Genomic DNA, 25,329 nt, shown 5'->3' with positions numbered 1-25,329 from the left:
CTCTAGTATTTAGTAGATTTATTTGTATCGCATATATATTTTTATCTCAGGGTGCAAGATTCGGCACCTGACGGAATAGGTAGAGCCATTCATCTAGTGAATTAGAACTATAATAAATTATCGCAAATTGTATTGCAAAAAATTAAATATTATATGCATATGTTTTAATAGCCTAGATTTCGTACTTCTTTGATTTAATAGAATTTCTAAAATATTGATCTATATTTTGCTTTCAATTAAATACCTTTAATACTGATTTTACTTGCGCAAGTATTACTCTTATTAATTTCTCAACTTATAATAAAACCCTTTCGGCGAGCTAGCTTTGATCATCAGATTAATTCGAAGCACTAGGGCGCCCATCACTAATTCAAATTTAATCACTCACGTGTCGAAAATCTTCTTGTAAGCCGCCGATGTCGATCCAACTCCATGTGGTCCGGGAATATGGTAGCCGGAATCGTCTCCTCCAAGGGGTTATAAATTTAATTAAAAATGAAAATGACTTCTGCTTCACAATAGCATCACGAAGTCTTTTAAGAAATTTAATAATTTACTTTAACTTTAACTTTTACAAAATCATTAGTAAGGTACTTCGCTCTAAAATATTTGGGGTCCTCTTATGGTGGCATTTGGCTGGCGAGTGCTGGTTCTTCCTTCTCAAGTTTTACAGATCCTCTTTCCGACTTTCAAATTAGCATAAAATTTAAATATCTTAGTCCTCCGCCATTTAGGTTCAAATAGATCTTACAAAAAATACCAAAATATTGCTTAGATTATATGATTAATAATTTCTTTGCATTCGAGCCATATCGATAACATAGATTACACAAATTTTAACACAAAATCTAGTACATTTATATAAATATATAGAAATATTTTTGAACTGGCCTACAGTTGCCGCCTATTAACTGCCGTTTTACTATTGGTGCATGCAAATTTTATTCGGTATTCATGCGCCTGGTAACTCTTATTTCCTGAATACATTAAATTATTTTTATTTGGTTTTTTATTTATGCTCTTTGCATGCTAGTTAATATTCTATACATTAATATTAATTCCATGCTACCTAATAATTAGCCACGTGGACAGGTGTTTTTTCACATTGCACACCATCTGATTGCAATAAAGCTCTGCCAAGGGGTTTTGGTCAGATTCTACGTTCCTCGGTTTGATCGATCTCTAGGTCACCGATCCGTGAATACATGTACATAACCTCAATCTTCAAATATTTTATATAATAATCTATTTATGAGCAATAAACTTCCTTCAAATCCTTTTTAGGTTCTTGTACCATTTAGCCAGAATAAGCTGATGCTATCTAATCTTAGTTATTATCTATTGGCGATATTAGCCAGTTACTTTATTTCAGACCTATTACTGTTTCTGTTAGGGCTTTTTGTCTACCCAGATTTAATATGTTACACGCGCCCCTGGGTTTGAATTCAAAATATTTGAGAATCACAATGTTTTTAATGAAAACCCACCCTTCAATACATCGATATACACTATACTTTATTTATAAATTATACTCTCATACTTCTATCACAGTTCGCAGACATATTTGCTGCATCTCCTTTATACCTTTATCAAATACAATAACAAATTCTCCTCCTCAACACACATAAAATATCATAAATATAAACTTCTAAACGTACTCCTCCTGACAACACTTAACATATAGTAATTTTTAATTCGCCGCTTGCAGGGCCGCCAACCTAACTACACACATTTCATAATTCTCACAAATGATTCCTTTTAGACAATAATTTCGATTCACAAAACTTCTGGGCTTATATCTTATAGTATTTCCTAGGTCTTAATATAAATAATTTTCTATACATCAGGTACAATACTTTTCTTTTGCTAATGGCTCTTTGGTTTTGGTAGCTGGTATTCACTTTAAGTCTTTTTCAGGTAACAAACGTGGCATAATTAAAAGTAATAAATATAAAACATATAAATAAATATATCGACATTAATAAATATAATAAATAACAATAATAAATAACTTTTTGGGTACAGTATTTCTTTTTATAAACATATGTTCAACAGACGTCACATATTTGATTTAGGTGGCTTTGCTCAGCTGGTCGCTGTTCTACATTTCATAGTGCTACATGTTACATCAGAATTTGCTGTCGACTTTCATAACTAACCTAACTGCTCAATTTTTTCTCTTAAAAAGGTAATTAACAAATTTTAATTTTATTATCCCCGCTTGTGTCCTTTTTTATCTGATGTATATAATTTAATTACATATTTAAAAATTGTTCTTTTCCTTATTGCAGGCTTCTAACGGCTGGAAGGAATTAAACATTGGATTGTTGCCACGAGGTCCTATACCAAGATTAAATTTATTAAGGAAGGTTAGTAATCGGTTTGATAATAATGTTTTCCTTGATTTCTTATCATATTTATTTCAAATTCTATGATATTTCATGTAGAATTGTTGTGGTTTACTTGCATCTTCTTGCATTCGGTTTGTAGATGTTGCTGTAGGCCGGTTGGTTATCTGCTGTTGATTTTTGAGGCTGTCCTAGTTGATAATTTTTCTTCATGAATATAAAACCCCGGTATCTTGTATACTCTTTCTTCGAATAACCCCTTGTTCCTTTATTAATAATTTCTTTTAATTGATCCAAAGTCTTCCAATCATCTTCATCCGATACTTTCCACTTAAATTCATTATTAGGCTTTATCATCATAATAAACAATTCAATAATATAACACTTCCAATCAACACTAATAAATTCTTTCAACAATAACATGGTCTTAATTATAGCATCACTTTTCAATATTATCACAGCCATGGTAATCCACACAATACAATAAATCAAAACACTAATTAGTTCTTTAATAATATAATCTCTCCACAAATGATAGCCCGGTACTCCCATTTTATTAATATAATTCCTTATTTCTTCCACTCTTATTAACCACTTTCCATTCTTCATTAGTCCATCTTCCATTTCCTTGTTGCCCATGCATGATTCCGTAGTAGTCCTTTTAGTAGCTCTGTTTTTATCCCATTTATTATGTCCATTTTGCCGGTCACATCGCTGATCATAGCCTTTAAAGCGTATGTGCCGCGGATGCACGCTCTGTTCCTGTTCTCCTCGGTGTTGGTTCGATGTCCTCCTTTGCCTCTTGAAGCGTGCATGCGGCTTCCATCGGCGCGCGCGGTTCCTCCGTTTCTTCCGCCTCCGGGCCTTGCGATGCATGTTCTCCCGAATGCCGTCCTCCTCGTCCTGATGTCGGCTGGGTGTCCTCGGGCGCTTTCGTCTCCGGGCCTTGCGGTGGTCGCTCCTCTTGTCCTGGATGCCATCCTCTCTTTCTTCCATCTTGGGTTCCGGATTTTTTGTTGATTCAATCCTATTGCATGTGCTAATGTATAATTTGTACTTACTTGTTGAGGTGGCGGTTTATAATTTCTGTTGTAATTGTTTTGTGTGTGATTATTATGTGAGTTTAATCGATCACGGCCATCATAGTGATTCTTACGATTGCTCTGCTGGGCATAGTGGTTGGTTGTGCGATTTTGAAATTTTTCATTATTCCAGTTACCATTTTGCCTGTGCTCATAGCGGCGTTCAAATTGAGGAGCAGATCGGTAGCGATCATATGATACCGGTTCATATTTTTGGCTGTTATGCGGATTAAATTTTGAATTATGTTGATTTGATGCGTATCTCTGGTCTGAGCGGTGGTTTGATATTGCCATTGCAGACTGTATGCCATATAAATGATTAATCAGCTGCTTGCAATCAGTAATGGGTTGTGTGGCGAGTGCCATTCTAACTTGATACGGTAGCTTCTTTAAAATAATACTTGCTAATGCCGATTCATTAATGGGCTCGCTCAATTGAGAATTTTTAAACTGTAGGGCAGTGACGAAAGTGGTACATGCACCGTCTAAGTTAGGGTTGAACTCGCATGATATGATGTCCGCTAGCACGTCCAACTGTTTACTTCTGCTCCAATACTGTTCCAGGAAGACAGCTACAAACTCATCCAATGATGTAAATTCATGGGCTCTACTCCGAAAGAACATCAGGGGTTCGCCAATCAATAAATTAGTCAAACGAAGACGCCAAAAATTCCAAGAGGTAGGTGCAAGAGTTTGTACTAATTTTATCTGATCAATGAATGGTTGAGGTTGCAAATGGCGATCAGTATTATCAAATTTTCCTAGTCCTTGTAATATACTATGTACGTTGAGGTTGTCTGTTTGAATCCCTTGAGGTCGTTGTTGAATATGATTTTCTAATGCTGTTATTTTTTCCTGTGTTATCTGCCATTGACTATTATGTGTAATTTTATTTGCGTTTACTTCTTGATTTAATTGAGTCAGAGTGGATTTTTGAATTAGTAGAGTTCCGTTTAAAGCTTTACAGGTTTCAGTATTTTGATTGATGCTACCTTGCAGTTGGTTCATTTTTGTGGACATATTAATCTGTTTATTTTGTATTTCTTTAATACTGTTAATATTTTTGTCAACTGTAGTTGTTAATGTTTGATTGGCAACGGTAATTGTTTGTGGATTTCTTGGTGGCAATCGGCCTTAATGTTATTGGTTATATCCTGAATGGGTGTAGTGATTTGTATGGTTAGGTTATCTATCCTTTCGTTGAGCTCACATGTAACCGTATCCAACCTTTCCGATAATCCTGCCGTAACTTTATCCTGACTTTCTTTCTGTAGATTTATCATTGCTTTTAATTCTTCCCTATGATTCTCTACTTTAGCCTCAATAGTATCCAACCGTCGTTCTACTGATTTTATAGCGCCCGCTGTCTCTTTCATGCCCTGTTCCATTGTTTGCTTATTTGCCTCTTTCATTTCCACATTCTCTTTTTTAATCTCCTGCATCATTTTGTCCATTGTGTTTTGTAGCATAATATTGAACATACTGCTAGTTTGTTCCATCATTACCTTTTGAAAAGGATCTAGCTCTGTGACTGAAAATAGACTTTGTTTGCTCAGATGTGACTCGGCCTCTGGAGATGCGGGTTCGGCAGGCTGCTCCTCGCCCCCTTCAAAGTTGATCTCTACTATCCGTTGATTCAATGGTGTGTCAGCGGCGTCGATTCGAGTGGATGATAGAGGTTGCAGACCTGGTGGATCGAAGACTATCGACCCGACGCTTCCTGGTTCCCTTTCTCGTGGCGTATTGGCATCTACCGTGGTGGGGTTTGATGTGCTTGGAGTCGACAAAGTGGGATCTGTGCAACCGCCGTACATATATGAAACTTCAGAGTTTGCGGGAGTGTGATTCATTATGTCAAATATGATAAATGCTAATTAAACAGTGACAAAAATGATAAGCGAAGATGCTTAAAAAAGAGACACAAACCGGGACTTACAGTGAACAGTGATGTGTAAAGTGTTTGGATACTCTTACAACAAGGTATTTATACTTAAGTTTTTTACAATGCTCTAGCGCCCCCAATGTTTTGTTGATTTATTCTTGGCTAGTTTACAGGCTGCGACTTATTTTCCAACCGGCTTAAACACCTAATATATTTTTGACTAGAAAGTAATAGCAGTTTAGGCTTATAAAATATAATCTCTCTTTATAAACATGTAATTTTTCACAGTACTAATAATATAAAATTTTCTTTAAAACATATAATTTCTCTCTATTTAAAGCTCTTGTTTCCCCAAAAAGTAATACAAATTTCCTTCGCCAGTTTTCCTCACAACTCGTATAAGTTATCTATAATTTTCAATATGGTTATTGACTTAATTTCAAATAATTATTCAATGAGCTTGGCTCTCATCATCAGTCCCACGTTGGTACGACATGTCTTTGTGTCACGTTATTCTTTATATTTAAATAACGATTAGCCTCCTGCTTGGCATCAGTCGGTAAAGCATGAGATTTGATATAATTAGGTCGTGGTTTTCTAATAGTATTCAGTCTTAAAAAATCTTGATAGGCCTAGATATGGGCTTCTCCAATAACTCTTGTAATTCAATAAATAATAAATATATATATAAATGATACTTATACTATAGAGTTGAGGAATAAAAAATAAATTGCACACCATGAAAGTTTCATACATATATTACATAAATAATGCAAAGATCAGTCGAGGCAAAAAATATATATAGAGCGATAAAAAAATATAATATAAAAATAGAACAATAATTGAAATCAATAAAAATATCACAGGCTAACTTTATATTCTAGATTTATGGCACGAATCATTACCATGTGCCTTTATCTTAAAATCATATGCATTCTGTTGCATGTAGTTGCGATATGCGCTTGCTAATACTTGTCGACTTGGATAATTCAATCAAAAAATGTGTGCTCTAAGATCAGCTTGATAAATTAGCCACTAATAATCCAAATATATATATATATTAAAATCTCTAGTATTTAGTAGATTTATTTGTATCGAATATATATTTTTATCTCAGGGTGCAAGATTCGGCACCTGACGGAATAGGTAGAGCCATTCATCTAGTGAATTAGAACTATAATAAATTATCGCAAATTGTATTGCAAAAAATTAAATATTATATGCATATGTTTTAATAGCCTAGATTTCGTACTTCTTTGATTTAATAGAATTTCTAAAATATTGATCTATATTTTGCTTTCAATAAATACCTTTAATACTAATTTTACTTGCGCAAGTATTACTCTTATTAATTTCTCAATTATAATAAAACCCTTTCGGCGAGCTAGCTTTGATCATCAGATTAATTCGAAGCACTAGGGCGCCCATCACTAATTCAAATTTAATCACTCACGTGTCGAAAATCTTCTTGTAAGCCGCCGATGTCGATCCAACTCCATGTGGTCCGGGAATATGGTAGCCGGAATCGTCTCCTCCAAGGGGTTATAAATTTAATTAAAAATGAAAATGACTTCTGCTTCACAATAGCATCACGAAGTCTTTTAAGAAATTTAATAATTTACTTTAACTTTAACTTTTACAAAATCATTAGTAAGGTACTTCGCTCTAAAATATTTGGGGTCCTCTTATGGTGGCATTTGGCTGGCGAGTGCTGGTTCTTCCTTCTCAAGTTTTACAGATCCTCTTTCCGACTTTCAAATTAGCATAAAATTTAAATATCTTAGTCCTCCGCCATTTAGGTTCAAATAGATCTTACAAAAAATACCAAAATATTGCTTAGATTATATGATTAATAATTTCTTTGCATTCGAGCCATATCGATAACATAGATTACACAAATTTTAACACAAAATCTAGTACATTTATATAAATATATAGAAATATTTTTGAACTGGCCTACAGTTGCCGCCTATTAACTGCCGTTTTACTATTGGTGCATGCAAATTTTATTCGGTATTCATGCGCCTGGTAACTCTTATTTCCTGAATACATTAAATTATTTTTATTTGGTTTTTTATTTATGCTCTTTGCATGCTAGTTAATATTCTATACATTAATATTAATTCCATGCTACCTAATAATTAGCCACGTGGACGGGTGTTTTTCATATTGCACACCATCTGATTGCAATAAAGCTCTGCCAAGGGGTTTTGGTCAGATTCTACGTTCCTCGGTTTGATCGATCTCTAGGTCACCGATCCGTGAATACATGTACATAACCTCAATCTTCAAATATTTTATATAATAATCTATTTATGAGCAATAAACTTCCTTCAAATCCTTTTTAGGTTCTTGTACCATTTAGCCAGAATAAGCTGATGCTATCTAATCTTAGTTATTATCTATTTGGCGATATTAGCCAGTTACTTTATTTCAGACCTATTACTGTTTCTGTTAGGGCTTTTTGTCTACCCAGATTTAATATGTTACAAACTATAATCTAGAGAGAGTACCTCTTCGAAACAGTTGTTCTGGTAACTAAATTAAAAATTTTGTCAGGTTGGCAATAAGTTGAGTTGACTTTGTTGGGTTGGCACCAAGTTGAAGATTGAAATGCATTTATCCAGTCGAGGGTCCAGGGGACGGAGCCCCCTGGCCAGACGGTTATGGCGAGCGAAGCGAGCCTGACGGCTAATAGTAATACGTATATTTTAAACAGTAGCCTAGTCAATGAAGACAAAAATCAGGATTTTTCACAACAAATCAGGGGTAGGTGAATTTTTGCAGGGTGTTAGTATATACATAGTACATGGCCTGGAACCGAAGAGTCCTCATCGTCACACCGCTTGCTCCATCCCCCCCCCCCCCACCAAGGGAAAATTCAATTCAATCTAATGGACGTGGAAGGAGAACTCCTGGTCTACATTTTGAGACCATATTAAATTCTCTATCATCAAGGATATCCGAAGTGGATGGCATGAGGAAAAAAACACTTTTGATTATAGTTACCCCGAAAGCACCTGTTGGTGGTAGTCAACATACACACATCAATTTTTGTTCGTACAATATTTTGCCGTTCTTATAATTTCTATAAGATTTAATGGAACCTGACAAACATCATGTGTTTGAAATCATCTGTTTAATCTAATAGAATTTATAAGTTAGAATAAAAATCGATGTGTGTGTATCTGGCCTTACTCAAACGGGCGTCTTGTGCGAAAAAACTTACATTGTGCAGATTAACTGGACATCAACGATTACAGGACATCAGAAAAGTTCGACTTATGTAACATCACCTTTTAAAGGTCATAAAATAAGTTATAACTTTTCATACGAAAACCGGAACCGTAAACTTTTATTTTGAACCGCCTTGACGAGCCGAGAAGAATGAACTGCAGTACGATGGGATCCGATCATTGTGTCAAAAGTTATGAGTGTCAGAAAATGTTGATCCTTGAAATGTGATTATGTGCGCCTCTTCACTAGATTAATCTAACGGGTGCATCTAAGTGCATCTAACTGGTGATTCTCATAGAACATGATCTAATGGAGATAGTGAAAATTATTGAAGCTAAAAATTAGGCGATTTTCAAAAAACAAAGAGCATTGTTGTCATTGGTGAATCTTATGAGATAGAGCGCTCTACCTGGTCTCAGATTGTAGAGCATAAAATTACGCCTTGTGGGATTTTGAATTATACATTTGAATGGTAACAATTGTAAGATATTGTTGTTCAAAAACTAAAATTCGTGAAATTTTTCTTCTTAGAATTCAAATCATTGAGAATAATTCAACAATGCACCTGCAATTATTGATATGTCACGTTAAAATATGATTCAGATATGATTTTATGAGTTCGAGAGAGAGAGAGAGAGAGAGAGAGAGAGAGAAAGTTGAGAGGATTTCATGAGCCCTGTCTATGGTTTTTAAACTTGGAATCGTTTATAACATGAAAAATGAATATTTGGATAGAATGTCCCAGTTTGGTAATAAATGAAGAAGTCTCCAGGAATTCTTCTGGTAGTTGACTGATTATTCTCATTTTATCCGTGTATATTCTCTTACCTCTCGATCTCCTCATTCTATCTTACTATAACATAGAATCAATTTTGAATAGGTCTGCTGTAGTTCTATGGTATCATTAAATTAAATCGAGTAATTGGTTAGTAATCTACATGAACGTTGAGAACTTTATTGTATTGTATTACATTCAATATAAATTTACAGTTATCAGCTGGTAGGGTTAGATTCTCTCTAATAATAATTATTATTTTATATTTTATAGCCTTTAGACCAGTTATAGAATAGATACGCCCCATTGTATATTCATACTGAAAGTCGATGAAGCCAATATCTACTGCCATATCACCCCATCGTGACGTCAGCATTATATAATATATAATTATAAGTTCTCAATTATATAATTTTAGTTCTTCACTTCCATCTGAAATAGACACAATCTGCTATGGAAACAATATAAAACAATGTAGACAAACTATACAGAAAAGTTTTATATTCGATGCTGACGTCACGATGGGGCGATATGACAGTAGATCTTGGCTTCATCGACTTCAAGTATTGGGGCGTGTCTATTCTATAACTGGTCTAACTAAGGTTATAGCCTATGTGTTCCTGAAATAAATTTTAAATTTTCAATGGTTGAAAAAATGTTTCTTGATCAAATCCTGGGACCTGATCCACTGTATTGTAACACAGAAAAATCTAATCATAAGAAATGGAAATTATGTGGTAAATATTGTTTTATGGAATAAATATCACATCATATACACATAATAGCCTATTTATAAAGGACGGTATGTAGATACATTATGTTCTAGCACAGTGTGAGTATTTTATTGTCAGTTTGTCTTGTACCAAACTTTAAAATCTTCATGTTACAGATCAAAGTTGGAACGGATCAGAGAAGGATCTCGTGAAATGATGCTGGGAGTTCAAGTGCGAACTGTTACGCGACTTGCAGCATTTCTTGGGTAACAGCTGGATGAAGAACGTGTTCAAACTCGAATAGAGGAAAAGCTGTGATATTTTCTGCTTCCTCCACGAAATTAATATCCTGTTGAGAGGGTGAGACTGCAGCGAAATAGAGTTGTCGGAATAGACTATGTCTTCTTATTAAAATGAGTGGACTTTGTGGATATTAATAAACTAAACTTTAAGACTACTACGCTGTACTATATACTTTGAGAATGTACATTATGAGTATAGATTACGTTTACCATTCATTCCCCTTGAGATCATGTTTATTGCAAATACGTAAAATTAAAACTTTGGAGTTGATCGTAGTAACTCATGATAATCATTCGCATATGCACTATCCAAGTGCTATCATTATATGGAAATGAAAAGTTCTATTGTTCGGCGATGCTACTGAGGGATCTGCCAAAAGTTGTGGGATCACAAATTTTTGTCGGAAATAGTCTCCTTCCCAGAGTATAAATCAGATGAACTCAATGTGACATATTTTTTGTTCTAAGTAATGAAAGAAATGAGGATTTTATCCCTACACCAAAAAGTCAGATCCTTGCAAGTTCTTAGTGATGGGCAAGTTACAAAAACTTTAGACCGCGAAGATTTGAGCAAGCGAAAAAGAGATATATGCTCATAGTTTCCTTCAAGATTCTATTGAAGATGTGTTCTAATTTATAGTCCCCCTACCAACCTTCTAGCTATAAAAATGATGAATGGTCGAAGACCTCGACGAAATTCCCCCACAACGTTCTTACTTTTTAATTTTCTAACCGGAAACTAGGGTCCATGCAGAATTTCTTATCAATCACAAATGTAATTATCAGAACGAACATTCTGAGGCTGCGTAATATGGTCTAGGACCTTCTTTAGATGATAATTAAATTGTCACTTGTATATTTGAGTGTCTTTCGAGTTTAATTTATCGAAAAGATTCACGATTTGAATAGGTGAAACCTTGATTATAGTACTTTACTTCAACTAGAACTCTAAATTCATGTTATATTCGTGATGAATGCTAATGGATAAATAATTATTATGAAACCGGAATTCGAAGTTAAATAATGCTGTAGATCACCCCAAAGACTTTGGTTACAGCAAATACAGAGTCTACTAGAAGGAAATTTTATGAGAGCTACTATCCAAAAATTGTTTGCCAGCCCGGTTGTTGATTCCAATGATAATATTATTATTAACCACAAGAAGATCTCTTTCGGTTGACGGGTTGACTCGGATGAACATATTTTCCAGTCACTTAATATAATAGCTGCATTTCAATCGTTCGAAATTTTTAGAAAATCAATGTGTGATGCAAGCTCAGATAATATAATTTTCCTATCAGTGGATTTTATACGAGAAGGAATGAGAAGCGATTGGATGTTTGCGCGTTCTTCATATCGATAACATTTTGAATCACTATTCATCCAATCATTAGAGATAAAGAGAATAAACTCAATTAATGGAATCAGCGAATATCACTGTTTCTAGACAAGAAAGGTAATGTATCAGTGGAAATGCTCTTTAGAGCTTCCACGAGTAACCTCTCACACACAAACTTTGCTGCTGGTGTAAGCAGGACAATTGGATTTTCCAGCATTTTCCAGAACTGGAAACGAGCCGAGTTTGCACTGGCGACTGATGAATAAGTCTTATTGCATCGGGTTTGAGAGGAGATTATCCTGTCATTCTTATTACCTGCGCAACGCATTACAAAGTAAGCTGATTGTCTCCTACGCAGAATATATATTCAAAGGATTCCTCGTTTTCCAGAGGTCTCATGATCAGGTCAGAAAATTGTTCCTTTTTAATACCCTAATGGACGAATCCTATTCAGATAAGGTATTTAGATCTATGAACTTTGTGGGGTTGGTAACTTTCATTCAAACTTCCCCATATTAAAAGACTGAGACTGAGTTAACTAGCAAATTGAATCTACAATCCTTTCTTCTTCTATTGAAAGATCATATTGGATTCATTAGTATCCTTCATTCCTTTTGAATCATTAGAAGAGATCTTATAATATAAAAAGTATAATAATATGTTTGTTTTAATGTATATTAAAACAAAACAAAACAATGCAAAACCCTTGTAAAGCTGATTCACATGAAAATGGAATAATTTAGCTGTCAGTATGGTAATCTTCTCATGTAGGTAGATGTCAAGTTTTTACAGAAATTCAATTCATTCGTAATAATTACTGGATACTTATTAATACGCTATTAAATATCCTTAGTTTTCTCTCCCGTCAGTCACCTCTTGTAAAGCTAATAAATGGATGAATAAAAAAAGATTGTTCTTGACATCATTAACATTGATTAATTACAGCTTCTTCAATCAAATTTGATTCATCAAAGCTTCAAATTACCAACCTTCCAATTCAAAAATCTTCCACAATTTGATGATGAATTTCGAAAAGTTTCAGCTCTATCAGTCTTTCAGAAGCATTGTTCCTCTATTTGTGAAAAGCTTCTCAATGGATGCTTCTGTATGGTCTGATTCTGTGGATTTCCTTACTCTGAACAAAAATACTAATGATAACTCGAGACTCCAGACTTGTACTATATTTCTACCACAACATTGAAAAAATTAATGATTAAAAAATTCTTATGGATCAGAAAGTCATGATATGATTCCAGTAATTTTGTGCACCAAGTAGAAAATCGTTCTTCTCTGTGTTTTGTGCTGTATAGTTGAGCCTCATCAGCCTCGTTAGAGGTGGTTGTGGTTGAGCTTGAAAAGCGAAAAGTTATAAATTTCATCAGTTTTAAACTTCACAGCATTGTTTACTAATATTTTAAAGGGAAAAGTATAGTCAATACAATCCTTGTATTTTGAATAAATAATTTCCATGAAAACTCTTAGGAGATGAAATTTTAAAGATGAGTTTGGAAAGTTCCTCGATCTCTGATACGATACAAGCGGATAGAGCCGTCCTGGAAGATTCAAAAGAGAGGTAACAATATCTCTTATCAGGTTTTAGGAAAGCGGAAACCGAACTTTGTGAGAACATGAATGGAATACCTGGAAACATCGCTATTCATTAATCTGGTTCTTCTTCTTGTAGATTGTTGGTCAAAGTTCAGAATCTTTCTTCATCAAACTCATCCTATATAGGCACAAAACGTAGTTATATCTGCAAATTAACTGTATTTGAAAATTAATCAACGACGAACTAGATTATTGGATTTCGTGTCATATATGAATGAAGAAGCCTTCTCGGTTTTTTCAGTAGAATGATAAGCATGCTCACTCAATCGAAACTTCAGATTTTCATTACAATATTTTATGAATGGGAAGAAAACTTGCCCATCAACTCAGCGTGGCTTTTCTGCTCGAGAGGAACAAACTTTTGAATATCGTTGACAAGATGAGAACTGAGACGTTGACAAGCATGCTTTTATTATGAAAAAAACTCTTGTCAAAAAGTTTCATTAGGTTCAGAGTTTCCTTACCATACAACGCGTACACTTCTATAACAAAATCAATTTTCCTCATATTTCCATCCCATTCTTGTAGTATATTGCTGGTAATTCTGTTTTTATCAAATTAATAGCATATGTACTCATATGTAGTACGAGTAAATGTATGAAGTAAATTTCTGTATAATGTATATATGGAGCCCATGTGCTGTATCAGTAGCCTATTATTGTGTTCATGGAATATTAAGAGAGGAAAGTGGAGGTCACATTGGATTCTCAAATCTCTTGAATTTCAAATATTACTTACAGGTTTGATGAGAGCCATTGATAATATTATCTGCATGTACTCAGAAAATGTTGATATGTCAATTCTGATAGATTCGATGATTATTAACCTCAACACTATAATTAAAATTTATTTTGTGAGTTAATTGATTTTTCAATATTGTTTTTGCAGAAATGGCTGATATCTCAGACAGATTTTGTTGTGAAATCTTTGAAATAATTAATAAATAAATATTTGAAATCTAAAAGTTAATAATAGCCGATCAGTTGTTGGGGGTTGTAATAGATTCGTTATCTTATAGTGATGATTCTCCTATCACGAAGTTTTTTTATCGCCTTCCAATTCTTTGAAATGCTGTTAAATATTTGAAGTCTCCTACCATCAGTGCCAAGTGACTGTTTGACAAAATAATTTGTACATTATGTTTCACTATTTTTCCTGCATTCTCCATTCACGTGAATTATTTAAATTCTACAGATCTCATCACAAGTGATAGTGATTTACAAGTCTAGGGCTCAATCCAGTTCTAAATATCGTGTAAGTTCTTAGATATTTGAATCGAAACTATCTCAACCCCTGTTTTTCTCATGGCGAAGAAGATGAGTAGATCTTTGATCTAATTTGTTGAGTTGATTATTGTGAGTGGAGTTATCCGACATAGAATTCATAATTTGAATGAAAATGTATGAGATCTAATAAAATCAAATAGAACTTAATAGAATTCATTTAAGTCGTCTTATCTAGTTTTCTCATTATTGCTGTCATGTTATTGTTTGATCACTTCAATCATCTTAAACTGATTCCAAATGAAATCATTTTCAACGTAGACAGGCAGTAATCTTTCTATTGAATGTAATACGGATCTAAGTGAAAAACAAGCTTCCAGGCTAGTCGGTTTGCCGTTAATAAGAGCGCAGTGAAGTTTCGGAATGAAAAAGCGGAAAGCGACTGCTAGCGTGATTTTGACAGCATTCATTTCTCACGGATAAAGTCTGAGGAAACTCTGGAGCTGCTTAAAATAGGGAATAGTTTGGATCTTATAGGAGGGTTCTGTGAAGGAGAAAATTGAGTTTTTAACTGATTATTGTGATCTGAAGGACAAGAGAGCTGACATTTTTCTATTAGTATATTTTGTAGTAAGTCATCTTCACAATATGCTCGGGATCAAAGAGTAATACCATGATTTTCATATATTCTTATATTTTTAATAGCTGATTGCAAGATGAGCTGCAAAGAAATTATGTGGAGTGAGCTTTCTTCTTAATTGTCACAAGGCTATGTTGAAAAATATGTGGTCGCATGAATCATTGTAATTGTTGAGATTGAGGTTATTGAATCATAGCCAGAGTAATCTTTCTGATGAGTGAATCATTAATACCTTTCAGCTGATCTAAAACTTCATTCATTAATTTTCGGAAATTTTCTTTTACAGTACCCCGGAAAAGAAAGGAGGAACTAAGGCGAACTCTATCTTTTAGTGGAAATTCAAGCCCTCGTAAATAGATCCAGCTATTTCTCTCCAGTAAAAACGCTGTCAATACTGACGTCTTCCTGTGCATCTTCTTGCTTCCCAGGTCAACCCGTAGAGAAAATTCTTTGAGCAAGCTCGGCTTCAGCCATGTTGACTGAATCGATAAAATTCGCTTAGGCTTCGTGGCAATTTGTGGTTTTGCTGTCATATCCTGTACATTAGCTGGCTGTATTTTATGGGGAAAGATGTCGTTTAGAAGAAATGTGGCGTTCTGTCTGACATGATAGAGATCGTGTCAATATGAGGTTTGAAGGCAATGAACTTTGAAATTGAAGACAGCATCAGGACTACAACGGCAATAACATACGGCACATTTTCAAGGAGAAGTATCTTCCAAGGAGAATAGAATAACATTTCCAGGCATCAAAGTTCTTTTTTTTTAATGTGGATGATGCTCGCATGAGATTTTAGCTTGTGTGTGGGTGCCTACCAGCGGGAATCGAATCCGCGACCATGTAGCACTAGTAGACTGAAGGGTGCAACGACTTTTATAGGGTTCGAACAGAATATTGTTAGTTCGCAATGGAGGTTTCATCTCGCTAGCGTTCTTTCATATCTATATCTATTATATCTATATTAATCACTCCAAATGTTTTTATCATTGCACATCATTCTTCACCGCGACTTACTCGTTCTGCGATAGAATGCGTTGAAACGATAGCGAGACAATGTTGTAAAAGAGAGTAATGGCCCACAAATGTGTAGCCCATCTCCACTATCAGCTCGTTCTTGTTTCTCTTCCTGTTCTTTTTCGCCCATTTTCTTCCTCACCGACTCTGAAAACCTGGACGGAATGTAATTTCCGACACACACCGGCTCCGAGCCTCACAAATTATTGTCAAAGACAAAAATAAAATGTGAAAGCGCGTGTCTCTATGGCCTTTCCAGCTGCCCGAGAAGAGATATACGCTTTTCCTATTTTGTCTTTTTCCAGAAAACTCTCCAGCTAACGACTATTATAACTAACGAACTGTTCCAAAAATACTATTTTGTGACACTCTGTCACCTTTCCAAGGGCTTGACTGCAATTCTTAAAACTTGATAGCATTTCCGCATCATTGAAAATTTCGTGAAATAAAATAACTTTTCCGAAGGAAATGACTTGAAATAAGGAAACTTTCTTCGTCCATTCATTCACAGATTCCTTCCTCCAATATCAGTTTTGAATTTTTCCCATCATCTTGGCTCTAGTGTAATTGAAAGTTGAGAGTTTCAATATAGCTAAGAATTTCTTCACTGAAATCTGGAAGTCATAAACTTTGAATGGATTCATCTATTTTTTTGCTCCCATCTAATCGGAAAGGTCGATTGATAAAATCATCTACGTAGAGAATAAAAGAATGGTTATCGTGTTAAATGTGAGTGGCATGCTAACAAAAATCTTTTCACGGTCTTTGCATATTAGTTTTTTATAAGTTATACAGTTTAGAAGCGTATTCCTGGGATGGCAGAACTGTTATTAATTTGTGAAATCAAGGCATTGATAGTATTAAATTGACAGTTTGCATCCAAAATTTTGGAATAAGAGTAAAATAAACTATTGACATCTAATGAACTGCAGTTTGATTTTCTATTTATCAATACATAGAATCACAACAAAATAATTATAATATTTGAAATTCGGAAATTTGAATATTAGGAAAAAACAATTGATTGCCTTACGACTTAGACTATGATTGATAAGAATTTAGGTTCACGTGATGTACAATAGTATTGTGATTTTTATAGTTTCTTGCAAAAAATGATCCTGAACTTGAACTGATGAATAGTTGATGATGAACAATTGGGTGTAGATGTCGAATACATGGTAGGATTTGCATAAACAATTAATTATTTTTAGAGAAACACTCATTCACTTGAAGGAACCAATTAGAGTTATTCCATCAATGCTTATTATTGCATATTCCATTATAGGATTTTGATTTCAAACTTCTACGCATACTCATCATGAATATCAAATACCAGACTTCAAGCAGTCATCTCTCAAATTTGTATTATTGATGTAGTTCATGTGAAGCAAACTTTGACTGGTAAACAGAGCGTGCTAGACATCGAACACTTTTGGAGTTCAAACAGCATTATGAAATACGCGATCAACAAAAGCAGATCAACTGAACTGAGCTGAGACAATGAAATTGGGAATTAGTCAAGTGAATCCGCCTTAGAAAAGTTTAATCCGACGACGAACAAGTTTCCAGTGCAAGTTTAGCCAAGTTTTGGAAGCTCTGTCAACGCTCACTGTCGGCGAGAGCTTTAGCAGTTTGGAATACGATGAATTGCGAAGTATGTCGACTTGACCAATCTAAAATCACTCTCCTCATGAATTTGAATGTACTTTTTCAAATAGTTCTACCCGGAATAATAATATTAATCTACTGAAGATCATAGAGCAATATTTTATATCCAGAATGTTTGTTCTGTGTAATATGAGAATGTACAGAATATCTTGAATATTCTTTCCCAATCCCTGATGATTTTATATGATAAAATTTGCTTTGTGACAAGAGACAAGAGGGTTTTGGGTGAATGAAAAATCACGATGAACAGAATAGCAAGTGATTTGAAATTGATGACCAGATCTGTAATCATTCTGTTTCAATTTAGAAAAGTATTTTGTGTTTTGAAAAGAAAAAAAATTTTTCGTGCATGCAACGTTATTACGAATGAACAGAATTTTCATAAATGTCTTCTCAGAATCTTTCCTTCTTAAACCATCGTTCTTGAGTAGAAAATTGAAGTAGAGAATCTTGAATTTCCCAGTTTGAAGTTTCTGACATACTTAAGATGAAATTTTATGTTCGAAGTTCTAGATTTGTCGATAATTAGCTGGGTTCTTTAAGTGAATAACTTAGAGTAAGTAATCAAGTAGGATTTAATAGTAGTAGGATGGGGTCAAATTTATTGCAATTGCGTAATAACGTATGTGCATTGATCAGAGATAGTCATTCGAAGGATTATTGAAGTTCTAATATCTAATTCATAAACATTTGTTAGAATTGTATTTAAAATTATTACCACAATGTTCGTTAAACTCACTTATCCCCAAACGTTGAACATAGTTTCACCAAAGATCACACCCAAAAATTTCATTAAGTTTCATCATCGATTGCAATATTCATGATCCATTCTCTGTCAATATATTTTTGGCTATCAATCACAGATATCCGAAAAATGTTATTTCAAGTTTAAAATCGGATAGTTAACTTTGCTTCTTGAATTTAAATTCGGAGTTTGAAGCATTCCATCAATACATTCCAGCTATCCAATAAATAAATAGTCATTGGAGGATGTTTTGTTTGTGAAATTTCTTCGTCAATTTTCAGTCGAATATGAATAGTTTCATCGGAAATAATCGCCCTGATATCTACTGGCGCGCAATATTTGTTACTATATAGTTATGAACTTTCAACAGGAACGGGGAGATATGCATAAACAGTGGAATTCAGATAATGATGAACATTCAAAGTCGCAAAGTTTAATGAGTACATCATGTTCGATAAACATCCACTAATTAAGAATTTTATCATTGAACTTACCTGAACAGAAAGGAGTATGCCAAACGAGACAAGTAGGCCTAGAATACGCAGTTGAGTTGCTGCCATAACGCTTGCCGAGTCCTCTTGCCGAAGTAGACGTCGCGACGCTATTTATACCCGCACCCTTTTCCAAGTGCACTGCGCACCCTCCACACGACGCCCACCCCTTGCTCTGCCACCTCGTTCCAACGCTCTGCTCTCATCATGCAGCAGCAACAGTTTGCCAGAAAAACCCTCATCGTTTCCTCAATCCTCTGCTACAACAAAGCTGGTTCACCACCATTCAAACCCACGCCGAATATTTCTGGTCATAAACGTTTCGACTGAAAGAGTTTCCCGCTGTGTTCCCGCAATAATAATGCATACGAGCCTTTCAGGTATATCTGTGCAATATGGCGAGAATAGCTCGCACAGGCTCCGCAACCGAAGTAGCTTCACAAATTTTCCGTCTCATATCTCTCCACTTGAAAATGGTTTGCTTTCTCCACATTTTCAGGAATATTCTTTTCATTCTTGTGAGGTCTCCGTTCCGACCTTTGATATGTTTCAATACAGAAAAAAATCAAGCTCGGACGAAGAAGACTTCATTATTATTGTACATCTTTCCATATAATTCCATCACGGAATCAGTCTATTTTTGAGAAATCGAAGTTAAGAGCTACTATTCACTTCTACAAAAAATCTAACAGGAGTGAACTGTTTGTCATTGTAAATTTTTGATATTCCACTAGGGGATCATATCACACATTATTATCAGATTTTCCTTTATCACTTAAAATATCACTCCCACTTTGGAAATCCTTTGAAACCGGAACAGTGTTCGCCTAAGTTTGTACGCCTAATCCTGAAAAGATTAAGAAGAAGAAGAAGAAGAAGAAGAAGAAGAAGAAGAAGAAGAAGAAGAAGAAGAAGAAATCCTTCATAATATAAATTAGAGAAAGTGGGTTTTTTAAGTAGCCACTATAAAGAATCGTCACAGCCTCTAGAGAACTTTCATCTTTTCTCCAGATATGAATTCGATGTCAAACTAACGAGGACCTCCAAAACAATGTCATAGTGCACTTGAACAAATTTGGCAGCAGAATTTTATGAAGAGGGTTTTGGTAGACCGGTTCACTTCTTCTTCTCTCAGCGTTACAGTCCTGGGTGGACCTTGGTTCTCTCAACTATTTGCCTCCATTCATCTCGCACCACTGCTTTTCGTCTCCAGCCCCTCACTGACATAGCCGTCAGGTCGTTCTCAACATCTTCCAGCCATCGTCTCCTCGGTCTACCTCTCTTCCTTGTGCCCAGCAAGTACTTTGCTCCTTCCTGGGCAATCTCTATAATTTTTCCTGCCTGTAGCATGGTTCTAACGTTCAATGTTGCTACCCTTAATGAATGTTTCCGTTTCCATAATCTTATATTTTGCTTATTTCCTTTTTGTTTCTCCGATAATCCAGTCCCAATCCGAGGAAAATTTCGAGAATTCGCAGAATGTGAATTCGCCCAACCCCTAACCTGGAGGACCAGGTAATTTTTTCTAGTTTTCTTCCCTAGCCTTTGACAACCCAATGCTAACTATAAGGCAGCAGTCAATTTTATGTTAGGGTTTTGTTCCCTTAGCCCCAGGTATTTCATTTCCCCGACACCACCTAAATGGCATTCCCCAATCCGCCACCTGGGGAGGCGCCCGCTAGGAGACCAGCAACTCCCACGGGAGACCGGTCCACTAGTATGACGAATACCTCAAAATCCACGGAAATTATGTTGAAGAATAATCCACTAAGTGAGTAACTTTTAGTGGCAAACTTTTTCTTTTATATATATTCGTACAGTATTTTATGGCCAATTTGAGGTTAAAAAATGACCCTCGTTTAATACTCGAATCCAGTTGATTCAATCATCTTTCGAATAACTATATTTAACAAGATTGCATGTTAAGTGTATTAGAAAAGAAATACATTGAAGTGAACATGAACTGAGAAGAGGATCGGTTCGTTCTGAAATATAATTATCATGCTCAAACTATTCGAAGCAAATATTTATTGATAATTATTTGGTACATTGAATATGATTTGAGATAACTATTATTGAAAATGAGTGGGTCGACATCGTTCTCGAAGTTTGGAGACTGTGTTTGTTTGGATGTTTCAAATTCAATGAACGGAGGGAATGGAAAAGTTGCACCACATTTCACGAAGTTGATTTATTCAATCAATTATTCCCAACTGAAGCCATCATATTTATCTTACAAAGTAAATTAATTATAAAAGGGACAAGGTAGAAGAGGAATTCTACTGTATAAGGTTCACTGGCTTGATGTTGTGCATAAACTTTTATTAAATTCAGTTTTAACGTGATCATCATTATCATCATCATCATCATTCATCACCATCAACATTGAGTTTTTTCAAAATGTATGATTCATCTCATAATGATGATTGATTCTTTCAACTGACTGCACGAGGAGTACGATTCTACTGATGATTTTCAATGAAGATACTAAATTCTCATAAATTGATAGGTATCTCACTACAAAGGAGCTACTTTCATTGGAGATTAGTGCATTGATGGAATTCATGAGATGGTTTCCAATTTAACAGTTCCTGTGAAATATCTCCAATATAAAGGGGGAAAAGTGTATTTATAGTCGTGCTTCTATTGGCTTTCGAAACTGATGAGTATACGTAGTTAGTTATTGGAAAATGGTCGAGCTTGTGATCTTGCCTGACCACAACGTTAGTCAAGAATGCCAATTTCTATTCCTTCTACCGTCCAGTCAGTTACCAAATTCAGTTTCCCAATTATAATGGTTATGCCCCGCTTCCTGATGATTATGCCCATCAGCATATTTCTTGTCAAAAATAATAATGGATTATTGATTACTGATAGTTGCACGGAACTCCAACTTCTCTTCCTACTTCTCCCTCATTGAATTACTATCTGGAAATATAAATACGAGAAATGAATCTGGGAATTGAGCTGATCAGGTTGAAGTGTGATAAAAACAGTCTTCAATTTTCATCTTGTCCTTCCACTGGTTTATTTGATGAACCATAAACTAAATAAAATTGTTCGCTGACTCTGTAGGTTCAATTCTATCCTAATTTCAATTCTGAATTTCAAGTGAAAATTGAATGGTTTTAAGTTTTGGTCTATCTGTTCTGTTCTGTATTTACGTTCCATATACTTTGCATTTTACAAGATGAGCGTTGCTCAAAAAACTCTTAATATTGCGTAAAATTTGAAAATATGATGCTCGAGCTTGTAGAAAAGTGCTCTTTAAATTGAACAAGCGGCAATTTATCATAAATATTATTTTGAACTGTTTATTGTGTTGTGCGTTTTCATATGGCCGAAACAACTAACGAGAATATGACTTTGGATGGAGGCATCACATATATTAATGTTAATGTATGAGGCATCCATCACATTACTCTTCTACATTTGTCTTGAAATTTGAATATAAATTAATAATATATTTGAAATATGCAATGTGAGACCCACCAATAGTCTGTAACTAATCATAACAGGTATACACTAAACTAAACTATACACTCAAATTCCGGTTTACTAGTAGCTTCGTCTACTAGAATTCTGTCTATAGTCAAAGCTAGTAGTGTTATCAAGGTATAAATATTTCGATAGATATCCGCATTCAATATTAATATTAATTACTCCAGTCAACTCTCATAAGTTGGAATATATGCTATTACTGGACAGTATGATTTCTCATTAATGTCGTAAATCGATGAAATTACTATCTGAGGAATGATGATCTTATAACAGAGGAATCAATAACACAGCTCATCTATCTTTGTCCATGAAGGAGCTTTTAATAAACAAAGGTTTTTTAATAAAGACAGCGAATCAATTTAATTCAATTCATAATGTGAACAGTATCAAAATAATGTATATGGGAGCTTTAATATATTCACTGGTTCAAAACTCAATTGATATAGGCACATCATCCATTCAATGAAGATAATTTATGCATAATACTTCCGATCTACATGCCCTATAACTACACACTATAATAAATTGATGCATGTAATATTATAAGCTTGACAGCATGTTGAAGGTATGTAGTTGGTGTATGTGATACGTGATGTTTGTGTGGTTTTGCTGCTATCAGCTCAACCTGAAGCTGCGACCTGCTGTAACTACGCCAAAAACGTCCAACTCTGCCGTCAACAGCTTTGCAACTCTCGGGCTAATAATGTCTGTTGTCAGTTACCGACGCAACCCACCAGCCTGGCTCACTTCACAGCCGCAAAATCAAAGTTGCACTCCCTCTACAGCGACCAGCAACTGACTGCTCATGTGTCAGTTGGAAAACGTGTACTGATTCATTAGCCGCATTGGAAAACTTGTTGATTTGCATTCTCACCCTTTCTGAATGGCACTTGCATGTCACTAACACTATGAGCATTCTAGTGGCAATCACTCATTTTGGCTCACTTTGTTTTTCTCCGTGAGGATTGTTTGGGCTTTGTAAAGAAGCTTTTTTTTAGTTCATTGCTCATGATCATGATTAATGAATCATATATTGTAAAGACTGAATCAATAAGTTCAGAATTCAGTTTTTAGTCGAACAAATTTCGGCGTTGACTGATTGTGTGGAATTAAGACTTTCTCATGCGAGCCAAAGTGAAATGATACACAGTTACATGTGAGCTGGTGAACTATTATTCCCAAATGTATTACTCCTCAGTCTAGAAATTCTGCTTTTCCGTTGATCTTCAGTCCTTCCTTGATATTTCCATAGAAAATCAAAAACATTACAAATTTCAAACAACTTACAATTTTCTCTCCTCCATTATGTAGACGCTTTGAAAATTGTATCCTCTTGATGTAATTGAACTTCGTACAGAGTTTTCAAGAAACTTTGTTTTTGCGAAGCTCAGCTAGTTCCGAGCTCATTCGCCACCCTCTCCAAGTTAATTGAAATCCTACGCTACTTCATTATCAATGGAATAATAATTAATCTTGATGGGAATAACACAATGAAAAGTAATGAGAATCCTGTTTATTCTGCCACAGATATCCAAGATCTTTCTTACTGCAAGATGAATTTGGAGGAAGAAAATTTGCGACAGTCAGTGAAGCACGGGAGAGGATCAGGTAAAAAGAACAAAAGCCCAGGTTTGTGATGGAGGCAGATGTTTAACAGTAAACACAGCACGAGTAAACTTAATTGTTTCTTGCAAGCTACACTGCGGCTCGCAGTCTAATTACTTTTTAAGCCAAGTCACCCTTTCCCTTCCAAATGATTTTTGTCTGGCTGAAGCCTTTTCAAATAGCTGCAAATTCTTCCCTAGAATTTCAGCAAACTGTACAGCGTAGCCTGAATAGTTACGTAGTTCTTTGAAATTGAAATTCTGGTATGAAAGTAAGATTTTTTATACTCGAATAAATGAAACATTTGTATCGGAACAGAATAGCAATAGAGACGACGATTCAATTGAAGTTTCAGTAATCTTCAAATTACTGTATTTTATAATTCCAATGTTAGAGCTCGTGTAATCTGATGCAATCCCAAGCAGAACCAACTATCGAAATGTATGTTGGGCTCCCAAATCCCACATTCCTGTTGAACGGATCCAATCGAAATAGCTTCTGAACGGACAAGTGATCGGAAATCAATACATGTTTGAATATAACTGCAATGAATGTAATAACTATCAACTAACAGGACACAGCAGTTCAACATCATATCTCTGATATCAAACAACATCATTGCTAGTAACAATACATATCTGACATAACATAACTATCCGCATAACTTTGATTCCTGGAAGCATACGATTCTTGGACTGTGCTCTAAGTTATGCTGGAAATCTAGACAGCCATATCTGCGATAACATGATAATAATTTACAACTACTTACCGTACACTAAATTATGTTATTTGAGTACATTAAAGAGGTCTGCTAAGACATATCACAAATTACACAATCTAGCCTATATCAAGTTACGGTGTGATAATTTGATTAGTAAACTTGTGATTACTGTGACATCTTAAAATTATTGAGATTATAAAATAAAATAAATCAAAGAAATAAAAGACATTATTATTGTCAAAGGCTAGTAAGAGTATCAAATGTACTGTTACCTGATAGCAATGAAGATTATACTCTTATCAACAGCTGAAACTGAGATAAGAGCACCGTTCTATACGGCATATTTTGGAAGAATTATTTATTGAAAATTATTATTTATTGCAAATAATTTGTTTATAGTCAACCATCAAATTTGGAGGTTACAACTTTGTTTAT

The 25,329-nt window shown here is 34.9% G+C and overlaps 1 protein-coding gene across 2 annotated transcripts in view; it reads right to left on the bottom strand.

The window, feature by feature from the left end:
* The window catches only part of LOC111058001 (neuropeptide-like 1), a 57,157-nt gene extending 37,909 nt beyond the window's left edge, over nucleotides 1-19,248 (bottom strand). Inside the window, exon 1 of one of the 2 annotated variants that reach the window (XM_039424622.1) lies at nucleotides 19,071-19,248. In XM_039424622.1, coding sequence (XP_039280556.1) covers nucleotides 19,071-19,136 — 66 coding nt within the window. In that variant the 5' untranslated portion in view covers nucleotides 19,137-19,248. The remainder of the gene's footprint in view (nucleotides 1-19,070) is intronic. The other variant, XM_039424616.1, reaches the window with a different exon arrangement.
* Between the last annotated feature and the right edge of the window lie 6,081 nt (nucleotides 19,249-25,329).

Source organism: Nilaparvata lugens, chromosome 1, assembly GCF_014356525.2.
Source record: "Nilaparvata lugens isolate BPH chromosome 1, ASM1435652v1, whole genome shotgun sequence".
NCBI classification, from domain to species: domain Eukaryota; kingdom Metazoa; phylum Arthropoda; class Insecta; order Hemiptera; family Delphacidae; genus Nilaparvata; species Nilaparvata lugens.
The sequence above is the reverse complement of the archived record's forward strand: the minus strand, read 5'-3'. Positions and strand labels throughout refer to the sequence as shown.